The following is a 24,006-nucleotide window of genomic DNA, read 5'->3' as shown; positions in this document are numbered from 1 at the left end:
AACTTACAAAAATTTACATTTATGCAATTATATTAATCTAACTACCTTATTAAGCAATTAACGTAAAATTAAAATTAATTCGTAACAGAGATGATTCTATGCACAGAGATATTCTATAAAACATTATATTGGAATACATGCATCTTGTTTATGATTTTATTTATTGTTGATTTTATCAACAATATCTTTCATATAACTAATATTTCTATCTACGTGTCTATATTTAGCTAACTTCTAGATTTGTATCTTGGAGAATGGCTTTAATTTCTACAAGATTTGTCATTTGGCGAATTTAAATCGATGCGATTCTCTAACATTCTCTATCCTTAGAGTAGAAAAATCGCATTTCTATGAATATAGTAATAGATATTAATCTATTAGCGATTACTAGTTTGATTTTTTTAGCTTATATTTTCACGTTTAAGTTAGAAAGTATAAAAAATCTGGTATTCGTTTATGTAACGCTATTATCATTGTCAATGTTTACAGTGCTAGTGAAATTGTTGCGATAATCTCGTACTGTCGATATCGACGTAAGCTCAACAGACGTTTCCTCGATATCCGTGGTTTCCGTCAAAATTTCCAAAAGGTCTTTCTGTCGTTGCGTGGTCGATATATCCATTTCCTCCGGCTGTTTATTATTTACTGTCGTAAATTTTGCGATCATCCTTTCGATTTGTGTCTCTATAAAAAGAATTAGATAATATTAGATTATTAGTGTCATTAAAGCTACGTACATATATTCGTTAATAATAGAAAAATTCAGAAATTTACTTATACTTCTTTTAAATTTTTCATATATTTAGATAGAATTTAAAACGTTCATAGTATATTTTTATAATACAAAATTTTCATTTATGTTACAATATAAATATTTTAAATTTTGACATTATTGAATATTTGTATTATATTATATCTTATCACAAGATTAATATCAGATGACATTTATCTTATATGAAATTTTTATATAGCGTAAATTTTTATAATTTTACATCAAAAATTCGTATAATACAAAACTTTTAAAATATTCTCAGGATTTATTTCTAATTGTAAAATTATTACTTTGTCGAGTTAAAATTATTGGAAAAATTGTTGCAAAATTATTTGCAGAACTCTCTATCGCATATTTATCTCGCATGAAATTTTTGTAGATTTTTTTATAATTTTACATAAAAAATTCGTGCAGCATAAAATCTTTAAAATATTCTTAGGATTTATTTGTAATTTACAAAATTATCGTTTTGTGGAATTAAAGTTAGCATTATTCGTTGCATTAGCGTAAAATTGGCGTTTATCTTTTAATCTTCTCGAGAAAAACATTTTCATGATTTTATGAGCACAAATACGTCTTCTTGATTAATGCCGTTACCATTGAAAATCGGCGGAATCGTGAGAGAGCCGAGGAGAGGAGATTTAGGACACTCCGACTTCTCGATCCTCAGTCTCCTGACCGTTTGCTCTTTGGGATTCCAGACAAAGGTATAGTACAGAGAGAGCAGTATGGCAGCCATGCTGACGAATATGACATATGCGACTACTGTCAACACTCGCACCAGCTTTTGCTTATGCTTGGGCTCGTAGAGTTTATCCTTTCGTTCTTCACCAGCAAAACGTACTTCGTTAGGCGCCGATGACTTGCTATCGCGACTACCCAAAGTGCGACCGATGCTGGCCATCACATTGTGGGCGCTCATCTTTCGTATCAATTGTATTTTCGATTTACGATTTTTAGGGATATTGTATGGCAAAGGACAGGCTCTCTTTCAACGCTGAAAAATAAGCGATCCACCCATAGACATATACTATACCCTAGACTGCTAACTTCTTTATATACTTTCAATCATTCGTGTACCCGAAACCTATGTACTACGGTAACCCATAGACGTCGGACATAATAACCAAATGGAATGTGGATAGAAGTTTTATTGTCCTCCGCCTATGTACTGAATTCTACACCTTACTGCCACCTTTCTACACCATGTTACTCTTCGCAGTTCGCATTTTATATGTTCAATAAAAAAAATTCATAGTCCGATCTTATATTCAAGATTGTCTTAAATCTGGTCTTAGGTCGTCTTAAGATTCTGTTCAGCCAATGAAATAGCCGTATAACATTTTCAAACCTTACTTAAGATGATCTTGAATACAAGATCGGATTATGAATTCCGGCCATAGTTGCGATTAATATATAACACATTCCAATGGATTATTATGTCATGTATAAATTGTACATTATATATAAGTACACTAATGGCGTCCAAATTAGCAGTCTAGGTATAGTATATATGTCTATGGATCCACCTGACGCTAGAATTGTTCAATTTCCGAGAAACAGATATTTTTTTCGGAAAATTGCGTCGAAATCTCAAGCGTCTTTAAGACGTGTCTACAAGACTTATTAATTACCTATTAATTATAATCGACTGCTAACTCGAAAAAGAACTCTCGCACGAAGAGGTGAATAAATTTTAATCCGAACGCTAGAAATTAATTCCTACTCTTCTTTGATGAGTCTTTAAATATTTCTTAACAAATATATTTAAAAAAACAATACTATACATATATACATATATGTATGTGGCAACATAAGTTATAACTATATATTCTTGAATTTTCTCGAATTCATTAATTTTCTTTTCTGCGATATTTCAATCACAAGTGGACGTACCTTAACGTTAAACACATCACTAAACTGCGCATTTATATTTCCGGCGCATTTTATTCGCACATGTTTTTCATCTTCGATCTGCTCTCTCTTTCCCAAACTTCGGTATAAAGATCTGTTATTTTGAATGTTCTTTGATCACATCACGAATAAGGACTGTTCTAAAGATGCGAAAGGGCGTGTCTTCTCGAAAGGAGTTTTACTCGCAAGCTCCAGAATCTTGCGGAGAAGGTCGACTCGCACATTCGAAATCGATAGACCAGACGTGGAGAGAGCTCACCCGTCTTCTCCAGGCAACTAAATACGCGTTTTTCGCTGGCTATTTCTGAACGTTGATCTCGTGGATAGCCATATCTCGCCGTCTGTATCGCGAATATAAAAAATGCACCACTACGAATATGTGCACGGAAAAGCGATATCCATTGCGCAAACTCTGGAACCTTGACCCACCGAGAGCTTTCGTTTCTCATGCCAGCGTTCAGGGGCTAATAAACTTGGAAGGCCATTACACTTGTATCGAGATAGATTTGTCCTGCCTTATATTATATTTTGTTATATCTTTTATTTTATTTTTTGATATATCTATAAAATAGAAGAATTAGTTTAAGTATCGGTTTTACATCAACGATTTTAATTTCCGAAATAAAAAATATATTGTCGCATATATTCACACAGTTTTCGTGACGTTTTTTTCAAAGGAGAAAATTATTAGAAAAATTTGTTATATATGTAGAGAAGAATCTTTTTATATTTATATTATAAGAGACGCTTTTTGATAGTTTTATGTAAAAATACAAACTACATAGAAAATAGCTAAGTTCTTTCTAGATTTATTCTTTTATTCGAAAATGCTGCTGATTCCTAAAGAGAACAAAATCAAAGTAATTAAAAGTTATTTGATGTTATATTGACGTCACATTGAGCAAAATATAACGTAAATTTCATGTCAAATTGACATTACTTTGACTTTTATGTTTTTCTTGGACTGACATTTTAATCCTCAAGATCATTTTACAAATTCTAGGAAACGTAGCTAATAAAAGTACGAATTTATTGACGTACGAAATTGCATCATTGCAGATGTTGCCTCTACGAATGAGTGGTTACGTGCTTTTTTGAAAGCATTATTGATATTTTTAAAAAATGTCATGTTTATATGTATTGAAACAATCTTAAGTAATATATTTAATGATAAATAAATATTGAATGAAATTTATATATATTATTAATCTATGTCTATTTCTACATATTCTTCTTTAAACTAATAATTATATCAAACATAATTGTATCAAAATTAAGCAAAGAGCTAAGAACCAAACGCTGAAATTAGTGCGTAAATGTAATTATTGCACATATAGAGCATAAAGTACAAATCAAATTACAAAAATTCACAAAAAATTAAGCAAGTAGTTTGTCAACAGATATTTCGATCTATTTTAGATCCTTATCAATGTCACATTTAATCAAAATTTCTTATAAATAAAAAAAGAAGAAAATTGTATATAAATTAAAACGAAGTCGCATGGTAAAAAGATTGCCAAAGGTTCAAAAAAGAAATTATAATACAATTATTTAATCGCGCACACGATAGATTTGTTCAAATGTGATCGCAAACGGAAATACATAGAAAAGTTCACAATTTTATTCCGCAAATAGTAAGCCGCTTACGTTGCTAATGTCCTGTGCATATTCAGTCCATGAAAAGGTCGAAAAAACTTTTCCTTTCGGCGGATTTTGTTGCCGGATTTTATAGCTATTGATCGTACATAATTTGGTATCTTTGATATGTGTCGTAAACGAGCGTCTTTTCTCGACACAAGGAAAGTTTTTTCAGTTGTTCAAGAGAAGAAAATATTTTCTTTTTTTTTTATTTATAAGAAATTTTGAGTAGAAGAGCATCGGACAAATTACTTACTTAATTTCTTGCGAATTTTTGTAATTTGATTTGTACTTTGCGCTCTATACATATGCAATAATTACATTTACGCATTAATTTCAGCGTTTGATTCTTAACTCTTTTTTTTTAAATTTAATTTAATTTGTATATCACATGAATCTCTAATCTAATTCTTTAATTGTAGTAATTATATGTTTATAAAATGTATTTACATGAATATAAAATCAAGATTTTAAATGGAAATCTAAATGATTTATTAGTTATTTTCGCTTTATCTTTTGATCTTATAGTTTATTTTTATTATATTTCTAATTTGTTTATATATATATATATATATATATATATATATATACGATTATTTTACTTTTTCTATTTTTGATTTTATAATTAAAATAACAATGGAAAATATAATTAATTTTTTTTAAAATAGCATTATAAAAAGCATGCAAAATTCGCGTAATTTATATTGTAGAAGAATTTTTTTTTAAAAGTCACTGACCAAATAAAAGTACGAATGAAAATTAGAGAAGCTGAATGAAATATTTTATCGGTGAGATATAGTATAGCCTCGAAATGGGATTAAATGTAACGAGAATTAAATAGGGATCATAGAGTGTCCTGCTAAGCAATTTCGTTTTAGGAAAGGATCGACGCAACTTTATCGCTTTACTTATCCTATAAAAACTGGCACTCCTTTGTTTCAATAGAACGTCATAACGTAACCCCTCGATCTTTTCTTTAGCAAACAAGGCACTATTCAATCTCTTGGTATAAGTTTCTTATAACCAAGAAAATAGGCGTGGACCTTATAAACGACTAAAGATTCCGGAAGAAAGTTATAGACTCTGTTAAATTATATAGAGTATTCTTTACAATCTATCGAAAGAAAAATATCTGTTTCCATAAAATATTATAAGAAAGCTCGTTAAATAAATAATAAGTAAAAATAAAATTATTTTTATTTTTATTTTATTTCTATTTACATTTTCAGGATTTAATTCACAAAAAGTTTTTTATTTTTATGCAAAATTATCTATTAACATAATTTATATATTTTGTGAATTTTATATATCTCTCTCTTATTTACGATTCAAATATTTTATTCATATTTATTGAACGGAATTTATTTTTTAAATCGAAATTTTTGTTCATTTTTTATAATAGTCAAAGTAAAAGTAAATTTATGTTGGATTTATTAGACGAATTATTCTTGATAAATTTTTGTTTCATTAGCTTCTTCGTGAAGATAAATTAATAGCTCATTTGTCACAACTCATAGTCATTTGCAATATTTGGAATTAATGATATTCATGAGTTATCTTAAGTGTGATGTAATGTCAAGGAAACCATATAATAGATCGACCTGACCCTGTTTCACTTATTACACAGCGCGGATAATCATCGTATACCGATCCATCGACTTATTTCTAAGGCTTTAATCATTGCTTCCTATCTGTCATATTTAGAATATTTCCTTCTTTTTTAATCGAGAAATTATTTTCTTAATTGAATATATATCCTCATCTTATTAAAATTTATTTTTCCTTCAATTAAGCAAAAATATATTTGCGTTATAAAAAACAAAGTCACTCTAATATTTAAGTACAAGTTTTCTAATATTTTATTTATATTTATATTAATATCTTATGTGCATATATATATTGTTTTATATATCGCGCAATGCAGAAAATATAGAAAAAGCGAAAAATACGCGAAAGCAGTTGATTAAGTTAATTTACATAAATGTGATAAAAGTATAATTTATATTTATAATCATAATGCAGCAAATATAGAAAAAGCAGAAAATGCGCAAAAGTAGTTGATTAAATTTATTTATATAAATATGACAAAAGCATAATTTATACTTGTAATATTATTATTATTATTATTTCATATTATTATTACCTTAATAATAACGCAATAATAATATGAAATAATAATAATAATAATATAAATAAATTTGAGGAAATATTAATAATATTGCGAATCTAAGTAGAATTAAGTCTATGTAAATTTGAAAATTTAAAAGCAATAAAAAAACTTCGTTTGTGTTTAGTTAAACAAATAATATTTATAGTTTGATGAGGATAGCGAGAATATAAACTATAGCAGATGCGAGAGCATTAATTTGTATAATTCTTCGTCTTTTGAATTTCAAATCTAATAAATTGCAATATAAATACGAATCGATAATTTAAAGTTCCATTTATATTCTTTTTTATTTACATTTGCCAATTTATTCTCAAGGGGTGTACATTTATTGTTATTAATAGTAGAACCATGCGTCTGATGATTCATGAATAAGCAAAGAAACATCATGAATTTGGAAGCATGTGAGGAAAACCACGAGTATGACGTAATGCTCGTTGTTTAATCACACGAGCACGTCTTTATCCCACCGTGTTTATCTCGGTGCCACAAGAAAAGCTGGCAAATCCATGCGAATTCTCTCACCTTCGGAATTTCTTGTTACAATAGTCGAGTATTCCGATGGCTGATGGGATCCTGAATCGTTATGGATGTATTCCGAGTCGTAAAATGACGACATGGTCGATGCTTCATTACGCGCAATTTCTTCGGTGTGGTTGCTCGAAGGATACGCATTGTTACTGGAATAATTTCGCCTAAAATTTATTGGATTATTAACACTGACGTTTATAGACAGAAGATGATTCGTGAGATCTTCAGTGTATTCTTTCGACGTAGTGATCGTGTATACATTGTTTGTATCGTTTTTTCGATTGTCATTAATCAACTGGTGATCGTCAGATTTATCTTGTTTTATCAGCTTCTTTACATCGTCGAGAATATCGATTTTTGAAAATTTTTCGTCCGTTTTGAAAGAATTGTTGCGTTCAAGAGCGCGATGGTTACTGCCATTTATAATATCGTTAGTATATCGTTGTATTTTCGCATTACTGGATTTAACAGGATACAGTTTGGTGATATTATTCTTCTTCTGGTAATTGCGATCGTCTTTCTCGTGATTGACAATTAAATTGGCATCGGTAGATCTTTCGTTGAAATGTTTCTGTTTTGTTTTATTTTCAGGTACAGTTGCAGCTGTTGGTGTATTTTCAATATTCAACATATTTACAGGATCTGTATTATCTGTAACTTCTGGAGGATCAATATTACTATTTCCAGTTTTTTCTTCGGTAGTGTTTTCATGCAATTCGCTCGAGATCGAATTTTTCGTTATTTTTGTTGAGTTGAGCATCTTTTCCACTTTGACAGACGAATTATCGGATATGCTAGAAATGATCGCTTCATGTTTCGACTTATCTCGGTTCTGAGCGTGAGTTTCCATAAGCGAATGTTGTAGTTTCAGTAACGCGTTCAGCTTTTCCTGTTTCTTGTTCTGAGAATTAATCTTGGGATTATCCCCATCGTACGCCATGCGACTCAGAAGAGGTTTGTACTTGCGGTTTACTTCAGTTTGCAGAAAATCGTTGCCTTTCTTCTTCAAATCCGTCTTCTCTGAAGGTATGGTGATCAGATACTGCATCTGCGGATCCGCCCGCAATCTTCCTCGCTCTATCAATCTCGGATTCGGCGGCTCCCATAAAAATATGTAATAGGCGCTTAAGAGGATAGCTACGAAACTCACCGAGATCAGGTAGGCCATCACGGTGATCACGCGAATAATTTTCTTAGGTCCGCGATTTTCATAAATCTCCGCATTTGTGTCTTTCGACAGCGCATCCACCTGGACATCCGATGCAGTTGCATCTTGCGGGTTTGCTTCACCGTTGCTCCCATCCATGCTCATCTCAGCCTCTGCGGGGAGTCAACGCGAAAATTTTAGGTATTTTCTTGATTTCCTCAATCACACATGACTCTGCGTTGTCTCGCATTCTAGAGAAAAAATTTTTCTCCTCGCTGCTTATTGCGATAAGATTTTCTTCTCAAAATTTTTCGATATTTCTCAATTTTTTAATGAATTATTCGCACACGAGACGAGGCGTCTTTCAACGATTCTACGCGTTTTTTCTCATCTGCCATTCGTAGTTATATACAAGAAAACAGAATTTGTTATTTATCGTCTGTTTTAGCGTTCTTTTTCTGGTTCGCGTTAATGGTTTGATTGTTTATTATTTCAAACACTCACATACACATATAAATAGATACAGGGGTGAACGCAAAAGAGAGGGATCACCGATCAAGAAGAAACGTTCCGGTAGCGATGATACGCACGACTGCAAGCTCTTGGCGCGCTGCGGAAAAGCTTGGCTTGCGACGTTTACGTCCACGTGTTCGGCTACAGACGCGCAAGCGTTCTCACGAACTTACCACATGGTTCGTGCTTATCCCGTGTCTTAACAAGGATGTATTGTTTATTGTTTTCAAGTGACTTATAAGAGCTTATTTTACGAATGATCTGTGGCTATTCGTTTCGTCGCCGAAGATATATTTGGAGTATACACTTTTATTATTATGTCAATTTTTAATTCCAAGTGTATGCGCGGTTTGTTTATTGCCGGAAGTTGCATTAATCCTGTGAATTTTCATTCCGTGATTCTGCCTTTCTCGCGTCGTTCTGTTTAAGCTGCAACGATCTCGAGGAGTTTGTACTCGTAGCTGAAGTAAACGATTTCTGATCGTCGGAATCCTCTTCCTCGTATTCGGTGAAGATATTCCCGTCGTCCTTCGAGGAATTCGGGGACTCTTCAACTATCAAACGGTTCGTATTTCCTTGTCCTTCTATCTCTTCTAAGGGAGATTCGCCTGTGTTTGAAGATCCTTCGGAATATTTTGCCTTTTGGTCGTTCACGGATAAATTATTACTCGATGAGTTAAGTTGCTGCAATAATCGATGCAGCCAATTCCGAAAATACTCCTTCATGACGATCTCGTTCTTGTTTCTCGTGGATAAAGATCGAACATCTTCCGAACGTTTCTTTCCAGTCCTCAGGAATTCTTCGAACTTCCGTAAGTCCTCCATCGCGAAGATGTTTCTGTCCAATCTCACATCGGAATCAGTTAGCATCGACGTTAATCGCCTTTCTCGTTCTCTTTCCTTCTGCTGTTGTACGTGATTGTTCAAATTCCATCTGCTTGTCCCGGCAGAAGTAGATTCTTCCTTCAAAGAAAAAGGAGATTCTTCAGTAGTGATTGAGATATTCTTGTCCTTTTGTTCGAAATGTGTCTGTGAACTTTCGGTATTCGTTTCAACGGCCAAAGTTGGAGAACCTCTCTCGGATTCGAGCGAAACAAACGGCAAATTAGAAATGGATTGTTGTTCATTGAGTAGTCGGAAGATTTGCGTCAATAAATCATTGGATCTTTCGAAGGAAGAAGACGATACTGGCGTCTGCTGATTCTGTTGAGCGATCAACGAATTCAATGCCGGCATCAACGCGGGCGCGTACAATAAAACGGCTAGCCTGTGTAAATAATTAAACATTATCTTAAATAAAGTTTTTAAAGGAGAGACTTAACAAAATATATACATATAATTATTTTTACTTTATTGATTTATTTAAAATGGGATTATGTTTTTTTGATTGCGAAATTTCATATTGAATATTATGTTAATGATACAATTTAAGATAATTTTTTACATATACTTTTATTATTCACTTACATTCCACATTTTTTCATCATTAATAACTTTTGATAGAAATACATGTTTATAAATCTTGAGAAGGAAATAGAGAATAGAAAATAGTTAAAAACGAATATGAAATGGAAACTAAGTAAATTTTAAATACCTCAAGAGCTGTATTGTAAGACCGCTAGAATCTAAAATAGGATCAGTGGCCGATGAGTGCATTATGGGATTGTACGTCGTATGCACTGTGCTTCTTGGGGTCGGGATTCTTCTTTCAATTTGTGGATTTGTTTGATCGGATTCGTTTGATCTGGTGCTGGAAATAGGTTTGATAAATTAGAAGAATGATTAGAATAATTTATTATTCAGTCATATAAAATGATGAAATAAATTAAAAATTCTATAAAGTTTATATAATTTTTTAAGTTAGAAAAGTATTATGTTTTCGAAATATATTATGTTTTTCTTTCTTGTAAAAAATAGATAAAAATTTGTTTTTATGTTTGATCTTATCTCTCTTTTTATTTTATATATATATATATATATATATATATATATATATATATATATATATATATATATATATATAGATTAAGCATAAAAACAAATTTTTATCTATTTTTTACAAGAAAGAAGAATATATTTTTAAAATAAAAAATAAAATATAAAATAAAAATGAAAAATAAAATAAAAACTAAACAATAAAAATTTTTTTAAAAATATTTAAATTTAAATTTAAATAAAAGACATATAAAACTTAAAAAATGTATTTTGAAAATATAATACTTTTCTAATTTTAAAAATTTTGAAGATTTGATTCCTTAATTTTATAAGTCATTGTATATATACATGAGAATTCTATATGTATATCCTAATATAATCGTATATTTGTTAACAATTTTGAAAATTTTCTCATAGTTTTTTAGTAAGTTTTAGTAAGCAAAGATAAAATTGTATAAGAGAAAATATCTCCTCTCAATTCTTGAAACTTTACAAATTTTTTTTTCTTTTTTCTCTACATTATATTCTACATATTCCACATATTGAATATTATACCTCTGCGTGGAAAGTCCTCTTCGGCGTTGCAATTTTTCACCGTCGTCCTTGCGAGGCGAGGAATTACCACGAAGTTCGTCCACTTCCTCCTTGTGAAACATCCTCAGAAAACTCGCATATTTCGGCGATGATACGTGTCTTCTCGAGAACGGTCTTCCCTCCATCATTCTACCATTTCTGATTCTGTTTCTGGCATTTTTCTCTGGAGTGAATATCATCGGCGCATCCTTGACGCGCGGCTTGATTCCTTCAGTCATTCTCCATCGATTCCGTTGATTGCTAATTCCTAGATCCAGTTCGGTCGTTGTCGATCGATCTTCCAAATCGTCCAGTTTACGCTTGCTGCCGCGTCCTTGTTGGCTTCGATCCGTCGCGACGCTTGACTCTGGCAGAGTATTTCCCTGATAGCTGATCGGTTGCGGATCGATCGATTGTTTATCGCTTTTATTTATTGCGACGCCCTCATCGTTGGATTTGACGTTTGGTGATCCCGCCGAATGGGAGGCTTTCGCCGCATTGTTAATAATTTTATCGACATTTTGGCACTCTTCCATCGACTGTTTCGAGCTGTGGCGCTTTATCATTGCGTTGTCGTTTAGGTCTAACACAGTCCCCACGCAACTCTGTAAAGCCTGGATAATGTTTGATTCGCCGGATGTTATCGTAAACCAAAATTACTGCGTGGCAGATGGGTAATTTTATAACCTTGGGGAATCTTATACCTTTTTTCTTAATTCTCTGTACTCTTTGGAATGTGAAATTTATTGGCACTTTATCATGGAATTTGAAAATTTGAAATAGACAGAGAATCTTCAAATAAATAAAAGAAATACTCTGTGTCATAAATTCATCCATCTTGTCACGAAATAACATAAATTTGCATATCTAAATATGATGAAAATGTGGCTCTGTGAGTGAACAAAGATGGATTGTTGGAATAAATAAAGATAAATTATACTCATCTGTCAGCGATAATTATTTCGAGTGAAAAAAATATCATAAATATATATAATTGCTGAACATTTTTTCAATAAAAAAAGTATGTTTTATTATGTCATATGAAGACTTTGTACGGTAATTTATATTTTCTGACAAGACTCTACATAACTGATAAAATGCTGCTGCGTTTTCAAGTTGAAACAACAGTTAAACATAGCCGGACATTTTACGAGTCGATTGTTTTATTTGCTACTCGCTATTTTGAGGGCGTTAGCGCGTTTTGGTCTATCGGTAAAAAAATTGCCATAGTTTACGCAATATTTGTCTGTGCAGCGTCTGTGAAACTAAACATTTCCCGAAAATAACATACAACGGTGTTACATTTATAAACATGACACTCAGCATACAATAGCTTCGATAATTCGATTGCAGTTAAATCGAATTAATTTTAAATCATAGAAATCGTACAAATACGAGATATTATAGCTTGTGAGCTATAATATAATAGCTATATAATGCGATTCACATGTAATCCATTGTGAATCGGTAATGTATCAAGAAAAAGAAATATTTGAAAAATACCAACGGGATACGAATATACTAAAAGTGCAGTTTATCTACTTCTTCTCTCAGAAGATCGATTTCCACAGGTTTGAGATGTTGCATTAGCGGATGGAACTAGAATTACGTTTACTATCGATTTCAGTGATGCAGTTGTCAATATCAATTTGTCGCTTATCATAACAGTTATATAAGTACGCAGCAAAAGTCATGCAAGCTCAGAAAATGGAAGTAATCTTATCTTTCATTTGCTGAAACTTATGCACTTATGAGTATATTGTACCACATCGTTGGAACTTAAAACAATTTAATCAAGACAGATTTAATTAACGAACGTTATTATTTGGTTGCAGATTCTTTACGGTTGCGCAGGAAGGAGCAAGTTGCGAGGAACTTTGAAAGTTAAGTTGTTCAGTCGTCTTTAGTAAGTCATTAAATCCCTGAAAAATCATTAATTTTTTTGTTTTTATTGGAAACCGTAAATATAGAAAGGATGTAATGAATATTAAAAATTCAAAATATTTTATACACGCAGATTTATGCAGTTATTATCGACACAACAATATAAAGAAAAAAGTAATCATAATATTCTATATTATTGATTGATTACCTTGGATGAATTTTCTTTTTGACTTATTGGTTGCTGATTCACCGAACAACCAGCACTTTTATCCGCAATGCAACATTCGTGCTGGAATGATGCACAAGCTGGACGATTGTTATTTTCCTGCGTATTAACATATTTTTCTCGTAACCCCGAGGGAATCCTCGCGGAACATGTTCGACTTCCAGCAGGAAATTTATTCCAATTATATGTCGTTGCGCGCTACAAAAGTCGAAATAAGATAAATTGGTATGATAAAATAATTTACTTCGAATTAGAGGTAAAATATGTAAAATCGAACTTGATTGTAAAATGTATTCTGGCATCCCGCGTATCTGTCACGCTCAACGAGCGGCATCGATATTCTGGCCCTTGTCAGTTCTCTTTCGATCGCCGCGTAATTTTCGTTCATTTGCCTTATATAATTCCTAAGTAAATTATTATATCTAGCTGTATTAGCGCTGCAAGGCGATCGACAGAGTCCATTATGAGATTCAGTACAAAGAGGCGACACATTATTCCTGCACGAATAGATATTTATATTAAAAATTAATTTAAATTACATCAAATCATTCAATAGCAGAAAAAAGTTGGAAGGAAAAATCGTAAATAAGTAGTTTCCTTATTTGAGATTCTGTCATCATTTTTCGCGTTTTATTAAAATATTTTCTGTATTTTTCTCTTTGGAAAAGGAAAAATAATTTTTATTTGAAAATAAGAGTTTCATGAGGAAGGAATGTGTATTACAACTGATACATTTCGGTGTACATGTCCTGCGGTTCCAAGAGATCGCTGTCGTCAAGAACGGTGAAGCTCACGTTGACTCGCAATCCGTGATTCGTAGGCAGAGAGGATAAATGTCTCATTAAATGATTAGCTCGTAATAATTCCGGAAGACGTATATCATAGTTTTGATTCGCGGCGAGCAATCGGTTCCAATAATTGCATAAAAATTCGAGATCGCGTCGGGTTCTTCGATAAGGATTGTCTGGTGGTTGCAAGTAGATCGATCGTTTCGGCATGTTTACGTTTTGTGAAAAAAGAACTGGAAATTTAGAGAGATACAAGTGGCCTAAAAAAATGTGCTTACGTAGGTTGTGAATTTTCCTTCATGGATCGTTATTTGTTTGCTTGATCGTGAGATTCTTCTCGTCTATTTTGCAACTTGAAATTATCTGTTATTTATAACGAGAGCGATCGTTAATGTCCAGCTTGTAGACATATAAAGATAGATCCAGCACGTTACGCATGCATTTTCCCTCTCTTTCTGGAGACAAATATATATCCACCTCATGCTAAATCTTTATATGTTTATATCTTTATATCTATAGTCTAGTTATGCTTTATATAATTTTCTATTGAACGCGACGCGCTATCGAGTAGCTTATTCAAAATTTCATATTAATAAAAATTTTCGATTAAGATATTTCAAAAACTGAAGTCGTAAAAGTCCAACTAATTAGTAAATATTTAAAATCAAGATTTACGAATTATATCTGAAATAAAAATTTGCACATTATTATCAGAAATTATTATTAACATGTTAACAAAAATATATGAGTTATACGATTGGGACACACTAAATTTTTGTATGTCACTTTGATTTTAACTCGTTTAGTTCCGGGCCTACTTGATAAAGATTATGATTAATTTTAAAAAACAATTTCAAATTTCAACCAATTTGTGTACTTTTAAATTCAAAACTGGCGATCAATGTGACCAATGTTATGGCACAGTAAGGATTAAATAATTTTATAATTTACTATTTGCAATAAAATTTGTGATATAATAATGCTAATGTCTAGTTATTACTTATGTAGAAATAGCTAGGATTTTTGAATAACTAGAAATTGAACTTTAATTAAATATAACACGATTATTATTTTTGCCTGTACGTTTATAATTAAAACAATACCTCTTTACAGAGCTGTACAATCATGTACTAAGAAATTAGAGAAGTTGCATACAAAAAATAAAATGAGAAGTTATTCTAGCACATGTAGTATTTCTTTACAGCATTATAATGAAAGCTAATAATAAAATAGTTGTTTTCACTAATAAATCTAAAGGCATTGGAATTTTTGTTTTTTTCTTTTTAAAAAAACTTGTAGAATATTTTTATCTATTTCCTAATAAATCTCCAAATTTTTCAGATATAATTACAATCAATTTTAACTCAGTCTATAACATTTTTTTTCTAATTAAATATTTATTGTAGGACGTTCTATTGTTAAAATTTGCATTAAGAAACGCAACAACTTAAATGAACACATTTCTAAAAAAGGGAGTATTTTATATTTTTGCAATTATTTTATTATTATTTCGTTTCCTTAAGCTAGAAGAAAAAAATGAACAATTGAAAATTACCGAAAATTTTGTTAAAATTTTGCAAACTTTATTGTTGTCGCGAATGCGTAAAAAATCCAGGTATGTACATTGCAACACTGTTGGGTTGCATTCGAAAACTTATTTGAAGAAGAGTAGCGTTTAATTGTTCAGATTAGAATAAAAGGAGCAAATATTTCTCTGTTCTGAATCATTGAAACGTTATTTTATTCGACGAAAAGATTTTTAAAAGCAATCTTGAAAAATACCGCGAAAATGGCCGAAGCATGGTCGATGAGAATGTATAATTAAAATTTGAAAGAAGTCAACTTTTAAAACATATGTATTTGAAAGAAAGGCTATATTTCAATCTCGTCATTTCTTTAGAAAACTGCGATTCTTATATTTCGGAAATAAACGAGAGATATTCGATTTTCATACGTAAATCGATTAACTATAATATTTCATTCAATGTTAGGTTTATATAACCGGCGTATTTCTTTAATAACTGTATATTATCATGATGATGAATGGCATCCTCAATCTCTCTATAGTCAATTAATTTAGAATTAACTCTATGTGGAAGAAAAATCTTCAGCCATAACAATGAAACGATCGAAACCGATATATTAACTTGCGTAAAAATTAATCACACAAACAGAAAATATAACGTAAAATATTTTAAATGATACAATACAGGCACTTGTCTCTTATTTATTTTACAGTAAATTCTAGAAAAGAGATAATTCTTTATGAAAAAGATGTAACATAAAAAATAAAAAAAAAATATATATATATATATATATATATATATATATATATATATATATATATATATATAGACACAGAGATAGAGAGAGAGAGAGGGAGGGAGAGAGGGGGGAGAGGAGGAAAGAGAGAGACAGAGAGAGAGAAAGGGTAAATACAACTCCTCATTTGATATTTTTCGCAAATGCTTCTCTAGATAAATTATTTTTATAAATAAAAGCACTATTTCATGAAAACGGAATACAAGGACTAAACAAGTACGTACATATTGACTTCTATCGATGAGTAAGACACTCCTAATGTTATGTATAACCAAGGTGATATTTACATGACATTTGTACCTTGTATATTTACCATCATATGCCGACAACGCCGTCAGTTTATGGTAGTTTGTTGAAGTGGTAAGATCGCGATTGAATGTTCAGGATTTCGGTATTAAAACCTGTGGCTATTTCAATTCATAGAGTAAGTAATTATAATTAATATTCAATAAATAAATATTCAATAAAACATTTCTCTATCACTATACTTGTATATCGTTTCAATAAATTTTATCTTTTTTTAATCATTGCTTTATTTATTAATACATCATATTGTTTTAATCTTTTTTTTTAAATTAATTGAATTTTCTTAACATTGATGTAAATTCTCTTGCATTTTTTTTCACATAAAAATCAATCGATTTGTGTACCTTTGTATATCACTTATTTTTAATAAAGAAACGTTATTACAGATATTCAAAAGAAATTTAACATGATAATCTTGAAACTATTATTAAGAAATTTAATATACATTGCTGTAATCGCAATAGCGAATCCTATTAATGAAGAATCGGAAAACACGAAGCGTAATGTATCAAATTACATTTTATCGGAAAACATAATTCCAATGCATTATAAAATACAATTTGAATTTACTTCTGAGCTTCTTCTCGGTGAATGCGAAATCATTATTTATATTATGGACGCAACACAACATATCGCTATTTATATACCGTCTTGGATGAGTACAACCAAATGGGAATTAAAGCAAATTAACAATAAAGTCATCTATAAAGTGAAACTAGATCTTGATTTTGATCATTTAATAGATGATGATAACATTTTTACGCTTCACGTTGACGATGTCTTATTACGTGGATTATATATTCTGTACATACAATTTAGTATTCCTATTGAAATCGTAATAGACACTTTCGCAACTCTGCACACAGGCAAATATGGAGAAGTACAAAGAAAAACAGAAGAGTAAGTAGAAGTATTGAAATATCAAAAAATAATAAATAGTACATTTGGCATTCTTCTTCTCACAATTGTCTAAAATTAGTCATTAGTCATTATCTAGCATATTGTTAAAATGTGGCAGGTGGTTAATCATAACAGGTGTCCAAACAAAGGAGCAGCAAATATTGCCATTTTCGAACAAACCAGAATTAAAAATTACTTTTGATATTTCCATAAAGCATCATCGAAGTTACAAAGCTTTGTCAAATATGCCGATACGAGAATCTAAATTGATGGAAAATGATATGATGTTAACATATTTTTACAAGTCTTTTTGCACTATAGATAAAGTAGTATTAATGAAATCCAGTTTTCATAGGATTACCAACTTGAATAACGCAACTAGCATGTGGTGCAGATCAAAATTGATACCGTATATGAAATTTGCACTACATGTTGCTGAAAATGTTACCATGTACTTAGAAAAGTATTGGAATAATTCGAAAAAGGTTCTTCAGAGGGCCCTTCTTTTCACCGAGAGAAAAGTGGATCATGTTGCAATCCCTGATTTAAAAGATGAAGTTAAGCAGACTTTAGGATTCGTTTTCTACAGGTAATATACATAATTATAAAAATAGATATATTATAATCAATTTATGTAAAAAATTATATTAATATTCAAAATCTTTCATACGTTAACAATGCGGAATGGTTTTTAGAGAAACAGCTATAATTTATGATGAAAAACTAGATCCTGTCACTCGCAAATTGAGAATTGCGCACTTAATAGCACGTGAGATGGCAAAAAAATATATTGGCAATCTGTTGAATCCATCTTATTGGTTTCATCAATGGTTAAACGAAGGCTTTCTAATGTATCTTCAAGAATATATCATTGAGAAGGTTGTCTTATCTTACTAATTCTATCAATACACAATCAAAACAATTAACAGTTTAGCAATGTAGACAATTGATAAATATTTGTGCAAATCTTTTTATTTATTAAATGTAAAAAATGACAATTCTGTCTTTTAAATTTCTATAAATTTGATAAATGAATTTAGTAAGAAATAAAGGCTGTTCTTCCGAATGTGACCCATCGATTTGAGCATCGTCCTTGTAGGAATTTAAAAAGTGATCAAAAACAAACAGAAAAAAAATAATTTTGGCCACGGCAAGTGTCGTGTTAATTTTTTTTCATATGTATTAAAATTTCAATATGTATAAAAGATCAGACCTCATCGATTTTATTGCTACTTAAATATGTTGTAGAGGAGGGTTTTCTGAGTAATTCTATGCAAGAAATAAGTGGGAGATAGTATTGGTTTAGAAGATACAACCAATTGAAGTTTTTATATATTTTACAAAAGATACTTATATAAATGTCAGAAACGTATGTATATGCACACACACACACACACACACACACACACACACACACACACACACACACACACACACGGGAGGGTGCAAGGGAGCTTTCGGCCCCTTCTCGCATCTTTCCCGGCGATAGGGGACGCATTGCGAAGAGTTCAATCACAATGGATATATGCTGTAAGTTGTAAAGCGAGGTCCACCTTGCCTACCGGCGGGGTGGTTGCGGGAGGGGGAGCTGAAGGCCCCCCTTGCACCCCCCGCGTGTGTGTGTGTGTGTGTACATATACATTTGTGATATTTTTTAATTGTATTAAATTGTATTAAATTCTATATAAATTTAAATTGTATTAAATGTATTTAGGCGAGATCTGACCTTTTATGCACATTTACCGAAAAGTCAATTGTTACATAATTTCATATAGATTTGTAATTTTCTATGCAAAGTGAAGTGTATCCCGCATCACAAACATGGGTTGGGTTAGGTTATATCTTCTAAAAGTGGAGCCCCCCGCAGGGGAGCGGAACATACTGTACCTACGCATGTACTTCCTAAGATGAAGCACAATTTACTCTTAATGGAGGTCAAAATTTAGTGAACTTTACTTCATCTTGGAAAGTACATGCGTGGACAGTGTGTTTCGCCCCCCTGCGAGGGGCTCCACTTTCAGGAGGTTAATTTGTAAAATTTTAATACATATGAAAAAAAATTAACACGACACTTGCCATGGCTAAAATTATTTTTTTTCTGTTTGTTTTTGATCACTTTTTAAGTTCCTAGAAGGACGATGTTCAAATCGATGGGTCACATTCGGAAGAATATCCGAAATAAATGTTTGCTTATATATTAAAATTATTATGGAAAAATTTACATACAAACTGTATTTTTAACATTACATAATAACTATTTTATATATGTACCAAAAGCTTTTTCTTTTTCATTAATTATAATCTTGATTGTATTGAATTGCTTTTAGACTCTGCCAAATTCCCGGATGATGGATTTGTTTATAGTTCAAGTTCAACATGGACTACTCGATCTAAACTCATATATTGCTATAAATTCTGCTGTAGAATATTATACTTATCCTGAAAATTATTACTCTTCTCTTTCCCATGTCAAAGGTATGTATATAACATTATGTAAAATAATAATTGAATAACCATTTTCTAAATATTAATTTCATAAAAAAATAAGGTTATATATAAGCAAATTTATTTGTAAAATATTTAATTTATTATGGTAAATATTCACATATGATCAATCTCCGCAAAATCTTTTGAATGTTATTCAGAAAAATGATCTCTATGTAACATATATCAATGTCATTAATATTTTTGTAGGAGTTGATCATATGTAAACAGTTATCCTAAATTTTTTGTATAATTTTATAATATGTAATTTCTTTTAAACTATAACTATGTATATGTTTATTTACGACTTCACAAAAATCATGAAACATAATACAATAAAACATAAGACTTTTCAATAAGTGCTTAAACAGAATATATGTTATAAGACATAAAATTTTTATCAATTCCTTATATAATTGTGTAATTTATTATTTTTACAAATATTTAATCATTCACTATTTATCTGTTATTAATCTGTTATAAGTTTTTTTTTCATTGAAATGTATTTAACAATCTTTTATAAATTTAGTTACTTAAATTTAATTACACAAACTTTATATTTAGTTTTAATTACAGATTTATTCCATTGCGCATTGCAATAAAGGCGTTTTAAATATACTAAATTATTTTTTTTCTTTCCAACATTATAGGATCCATTATATGGCGTATGTTAGAACGAACATTGCCACCTAATATATTCTTTATGGGCATCAATAAATATTTGAACAATCAGTAAGTATGATATATTGTAATGTAATAATATATAACATATATGTAGGAAAAGGAAATCGAAGTATATGTGATATAAGTTTGACAATATATTTCTTATTTAATGTTTAAAAAAGACGTAGTTATTTAAAGTGCCTCACAATTAGGCTGTTCTTTCATATTTATGAATTATTTGTGAATTATTGAATTTCAACTCGAATATTTCTTAATAAATATGATATAGATTTTTAAATTCTAATTTATAAATAATTCAAATTGAGTAATATTTTGAAAATAGTTTTATCCAAACATACTAATAAAAATAAATCTTCGTAATATAAAAATTACAATTATTATTTATTCAATTTTGCGACAGATTCTCAATCATTAATAAATATATATATGTATATATATATATATATATATATATATATATTTATATTTTTTTATTATACGTTATAAATAATCAGCGTGGTTTAAAAATGTGGAAATGGTCAATTAGTTCCGAACATAGTGGACCTGTGAGAAAATGTTTCAGACCAATGTTGTAGGGTTCAAAATGATCTATTTACTGATTTTATCAGTTTGACCTTGGATGTAGATGTAATATAACTTCTATAAAGATAGAGATTTATATACTTTAATATAATTGCATATATATATATATATATATGCAATTATATAAGTATATATATATATATATATATATACATATATACAGGATATCCCGAAACTAACGCTTGATATTTTAAAGGCAGATTCTCTGGCCAATTCAAAAACGATTTTTCCTCAGCGAAAATGTCGCGGCACTAATAGTTTAAGAGTTATAAACGATTGAAAATAAAGGGTTTTTCGCAAACTAAGGCTTATGTGAATAAAATATTAATAAAGTCACATTCTTTAGTTAATTTTAGATAGAGTTTACTTTAATAGAATTTTAATTTAAGGCTTAGTTAGAAAGATACATGATGACAAAAATTGGGAATATGCAAAAAATAATGATCTCCCTCGACATTTTCGCTGAGGAAAAATCATTTTTAAATTGGCCAGAGAATCTGCCTTTAAAATATCAAGCATTAGTTTCGGGACACCCTGTATATATATATGTATATACTTATATTAAAGTTTTTAAAAAAATTTCTCTATAAAAGTACATTATCTTATAAATTAAAATATGAAAGTAAATTATATAAATTATGATTTTCTTTTTCATTATGCGCTGATCAATTTTATATAGTATTAAAATTGTCATAATGTTAAATCTTATCTTAGATTCAATGACCGTAAAGCAACAACTTCCGATCATTTATGGAACGCTATGCAATCTATCATGATTGAATTGGATTTCAACTATAAGCTTAATATAAAAAGCATAATGGATTCGTGGGCTATGCAGAGAAGGTTTCCCGTATTGAACGTGATGCAAGATTATTCTAAAAATGTTGTAATTATATCGGTACAATTTAACAACACATTGGATGAGAAACAATATTATATACCTATTACTTATACTACGGAGTCGAACCCTAATTTTACTATAACTTCTACAAATATTTGGTTAACACCATGGGATTCAAAAATTGAATTCTTTCTTGAGAAAGATCAATGGATTATTTTCAACTTACAACAAGCAGGTAAATATTGGATGATGAATTTATGTTTTCAATGTATATGTATATATATATATATATATATATATATATATATATATATAAATTTTATAATTTAAATATTATATTTGTAGGCAAACCTAATTTGATTTTGTATGAATTTTCTTATACATACAAGTTTCTAAAAATTATTCAATTTCTATCATATTTATTATCATATATCATATGTGATATAAATTTATAAATAAAAATAATCAAAAAATATATTAAAAATAATATATATACAGGGTGTTCTAAAAAGTTATGTCAAAAATTTAAGGAGATATTCCTCACACCTGAAGGATGAAAAAATGTTATATGGACATAGGTGCGGAAATGCTTATTTCAGGAGTTATGTTGAAAATACTGTTAGCTGTATTATTTACACAAGGAAAAATGTAGGATTAATTATTGTAGACGACAATCGTTTAATTAAGCTTATTTACATTTGGTTTTAATGTGACCTTGAGTATGTTACAATAAATGGTGAAAATGTTCACCATTTTCCTGAATACAAGCAGTGACACGTCGACGCATCGATTCACGGACACGTTCAAAAATGCCTGGCGTACACTTTACGTGGGCCACCCTGTATATATGTGTGTGTGTTTGTGTGTGTGTGTGTGTGTGTGTACAAAGTGAACAAAATAAAGCATTACGAATTTTTATCTCCAAATATATTGTTTTCAGAGAAAAATGTTTCAAATAAAAATTGCAGTATTTCAAAGGGGATATAAGTTGATATAGGATCGTCTGTAGGTGACGGTTTTCAAGCTCATTTCGATGTAAACTTTCTTTTTTTGAATGGAAATGGATATTTTTTATATCAGAATTTAAAAGGCCATTTAATTTTGTGTAAAAGAAGTCTCTTGAAAATTTTTCTTAAAATCTATCATTTAAAAGATATCCGTGTGTTTTGTAATAGAACCGAACAAAACTCGAAAGTGCTGATTATACAAAATCTTAACCTAATCTATATGAATCACAAAATCCTCAGGTTATATATTCTCTCAATCAAATCCAATCCCAGGATGTGGAGGATTTTGTGTGATCAGCATTTTCGAGTTTTGTTCAGTTCCATTACAAAACACACGGATATCTTCTAAATTATTGATTATAAGAAAAAATTTTCAAAAAACATTTTTTACACAAAATTAAATGATTTTTTAAATACTGATATAAAAAATTCATTTTTATTTAAAAAAGTAAAGCTGACCTCGAAATGATCTTGGAAACTATCCCTTACAAACATTCCTATAACATCAACTTATGCCCTCCTTGAAATACCGTAACTTTTGTTTGAAACATTTTTCTCTAAAAATAATATTTTTGAAAATAAAAATTTGTAATGCTTTATTTTGTTTTATGTATACATATATTTAAGATAAAATCGCGTAAAATGCAAACATATTTAAACATTTTTCAGTTTATAAACCAATTTAAAAAGTTTAATAATTAATGAATGTAATTTGTTTTATAACAGGATACTATCGCGTCTATTATGATACCGAGAATTGGCGAAAAATTGCTCGATACTTAAATTCTCAAA

The 24,006-nt window shown here is 30.1% G+C and overlaps 3 protein-coding genes across 5 annotated transcripts in view; 1 reads left to right on the top strand and 2 right to left on the bottom strand.

Annotated features, from left to right (window-relative positions):
- Window positions 1-71: 71 nt before the first annotated feature.
- LOC145966101 (uncharacterized) lies at window positions 72-8,334 on the bottom strand. The gene is made up of 2 exons (XM_083089892.1): window positions 7,017-8,334; window positions 72-684 (listed from the first exon to the last, which is right to left on the bottom strand). Exons 1-2 carry the CDS (start codon window positions 8,332-8,334, stop codon window positions 455-457), a joined length of 1,548 nt encoding a protein of 515 aa, XP_082946018.1. The 3' UTR covers window positions 72-454.
- A 716-nt stretch (window positions 8,335-9,050) lies between these two features.
- Window positions 9,051-14,410, bottom strand: LOC145966098 (uncharacterized). 3 transcript variants are annotated; one of them, XM_083089887.1, is made up of 7 exons: window positions 14,024-14,410; window positions 13,578-13,797; window positions 13,283-13,498; window positions 13,008-13,112; window positions 11,173-11,804; window positions 10,277-10,432; window positions 9,051-9,949 (listed from the first exon to the last, which is right to left on the bottom strand). In XM_083089887.1, exons 1-7 carry the CDS (start codon window positions 14,296-14,298, stop codon window positions 9,055-9,057), a joined length of 2,499 nt encoding a protein of 832 aa, XP_082946013.1. In that variant the 5' UTR covers window positions 14,299-14,410; the 3' UTR covers window positions 9,051-9,054. The 3 variants fall into 3 exon arrangements, with proteins under 3 accessions (XP_082946013.1, XP_082946015.1, XP_082946014.1); XM_083089889.1 differs by having other exon boundaries at window positions 11,173-11,795; XM_083089888.1 differs by having other exon boundaries at window positions 14,033-14,410.
- Window positions 14,411-16,509: 2,099 nt separating this feature from the next.
- LOC145966499 (aminopeptidase N-like) overlaps window positions 16,510-24,006 on the top strand; it is a 10,275-nt gene continuing 2,778 nt past the window's right edge. The window contains exons 1-8 of the mRNA XM_083090597.1: window positions 16,510-16,834; window positions 17,103-17,616; window positions 17,735-18,205; window positions 18,312-18,495; window positions 19,944-20,091; window positions 20,751-20,832; window positions 22,081-22,442; window positions 23,941-24,006. The exon at window positions 23,941-24,006 is cut by the window's right edge and continues 218 nt beyond it. Of these exons, the coding sequence (XP_082946723.1) occupies window positions 17,123-17,616; window positions 17,735-18,205; window positions 18,312-18,495; window positions 19,944-20,091; window positions 20,751-20,832; window positions 22,081-22,442; window positions 23,941-24,006 (1,807 nt within the window). The 5' untranslated portion in view covers window positions 16,510-16,834; window positions 17,103-17,122. The remainder of the gene's footprint in view (window positions 16,835-17,102; window positions 17,617-17,734; window positions 18,206-18,311; window positions 18,496-19,943; window positions 20,092-20,750; window positions 20,833-22,080; window positions 22,443-23,940) is intronic.

The sequence above is a fragment of the Camponotus vicinus genome, unplaced genomic scaffold, assembly GCF_025532165.1.
Source record: "Camponotus vicinus isolate PSW18456_S1 unplaced genomic scaffold, iyCamVici1.0 SCAF_2, whole genome shotgun sequence".
Classification (NCBI taxonomy): domain Eukaryota; kingdom Metazoa; phylum Arthropoda; class Insecta; order Hymenoptera; family Formicidae; genus Camponotus; species Camponotus vicinus.
Note: the sequence above shows the minus strand (reverse complement) of the source record. Positions and strands in the feature narration are given on the sequence as shown.

Coding starts and splice junctions, on each gene's coding strand:
- LOC145966101 (XM_083089892.1), bottom strand. CDS start 8,334: ATGAGCATGGATGGGAGCAACGGTGAAGCAAACCCGCAAGATGCAACT. Junction 685..7,016: donor TGTAACAAGAAATTCCGAAG/GTGAGAGAATTC, acceptor TTCTTTTTATAG/AGACACAAATCGAAAGGATG.
- LOC145966098 (XM_083089887.1), bottom strand. CDS start 14,298: ATGCCGAAACGATCGATCTACTTGCAACCACCAGACAATCCTTATCGA. Junction 13,499..13,577: donor AGAATACATTTTACAATCAA/GTTCGATTTTAC, acceptor CGACTTTTGTAG/CGCGCAACGACATATAATTG. Junction 13,113..13,282: donor AAAAAGAAAATTCATCCAAG/GTAATCAATCAA, acceptor ATGATTTTTCAG/GGATTTAATGACTTACTAAA.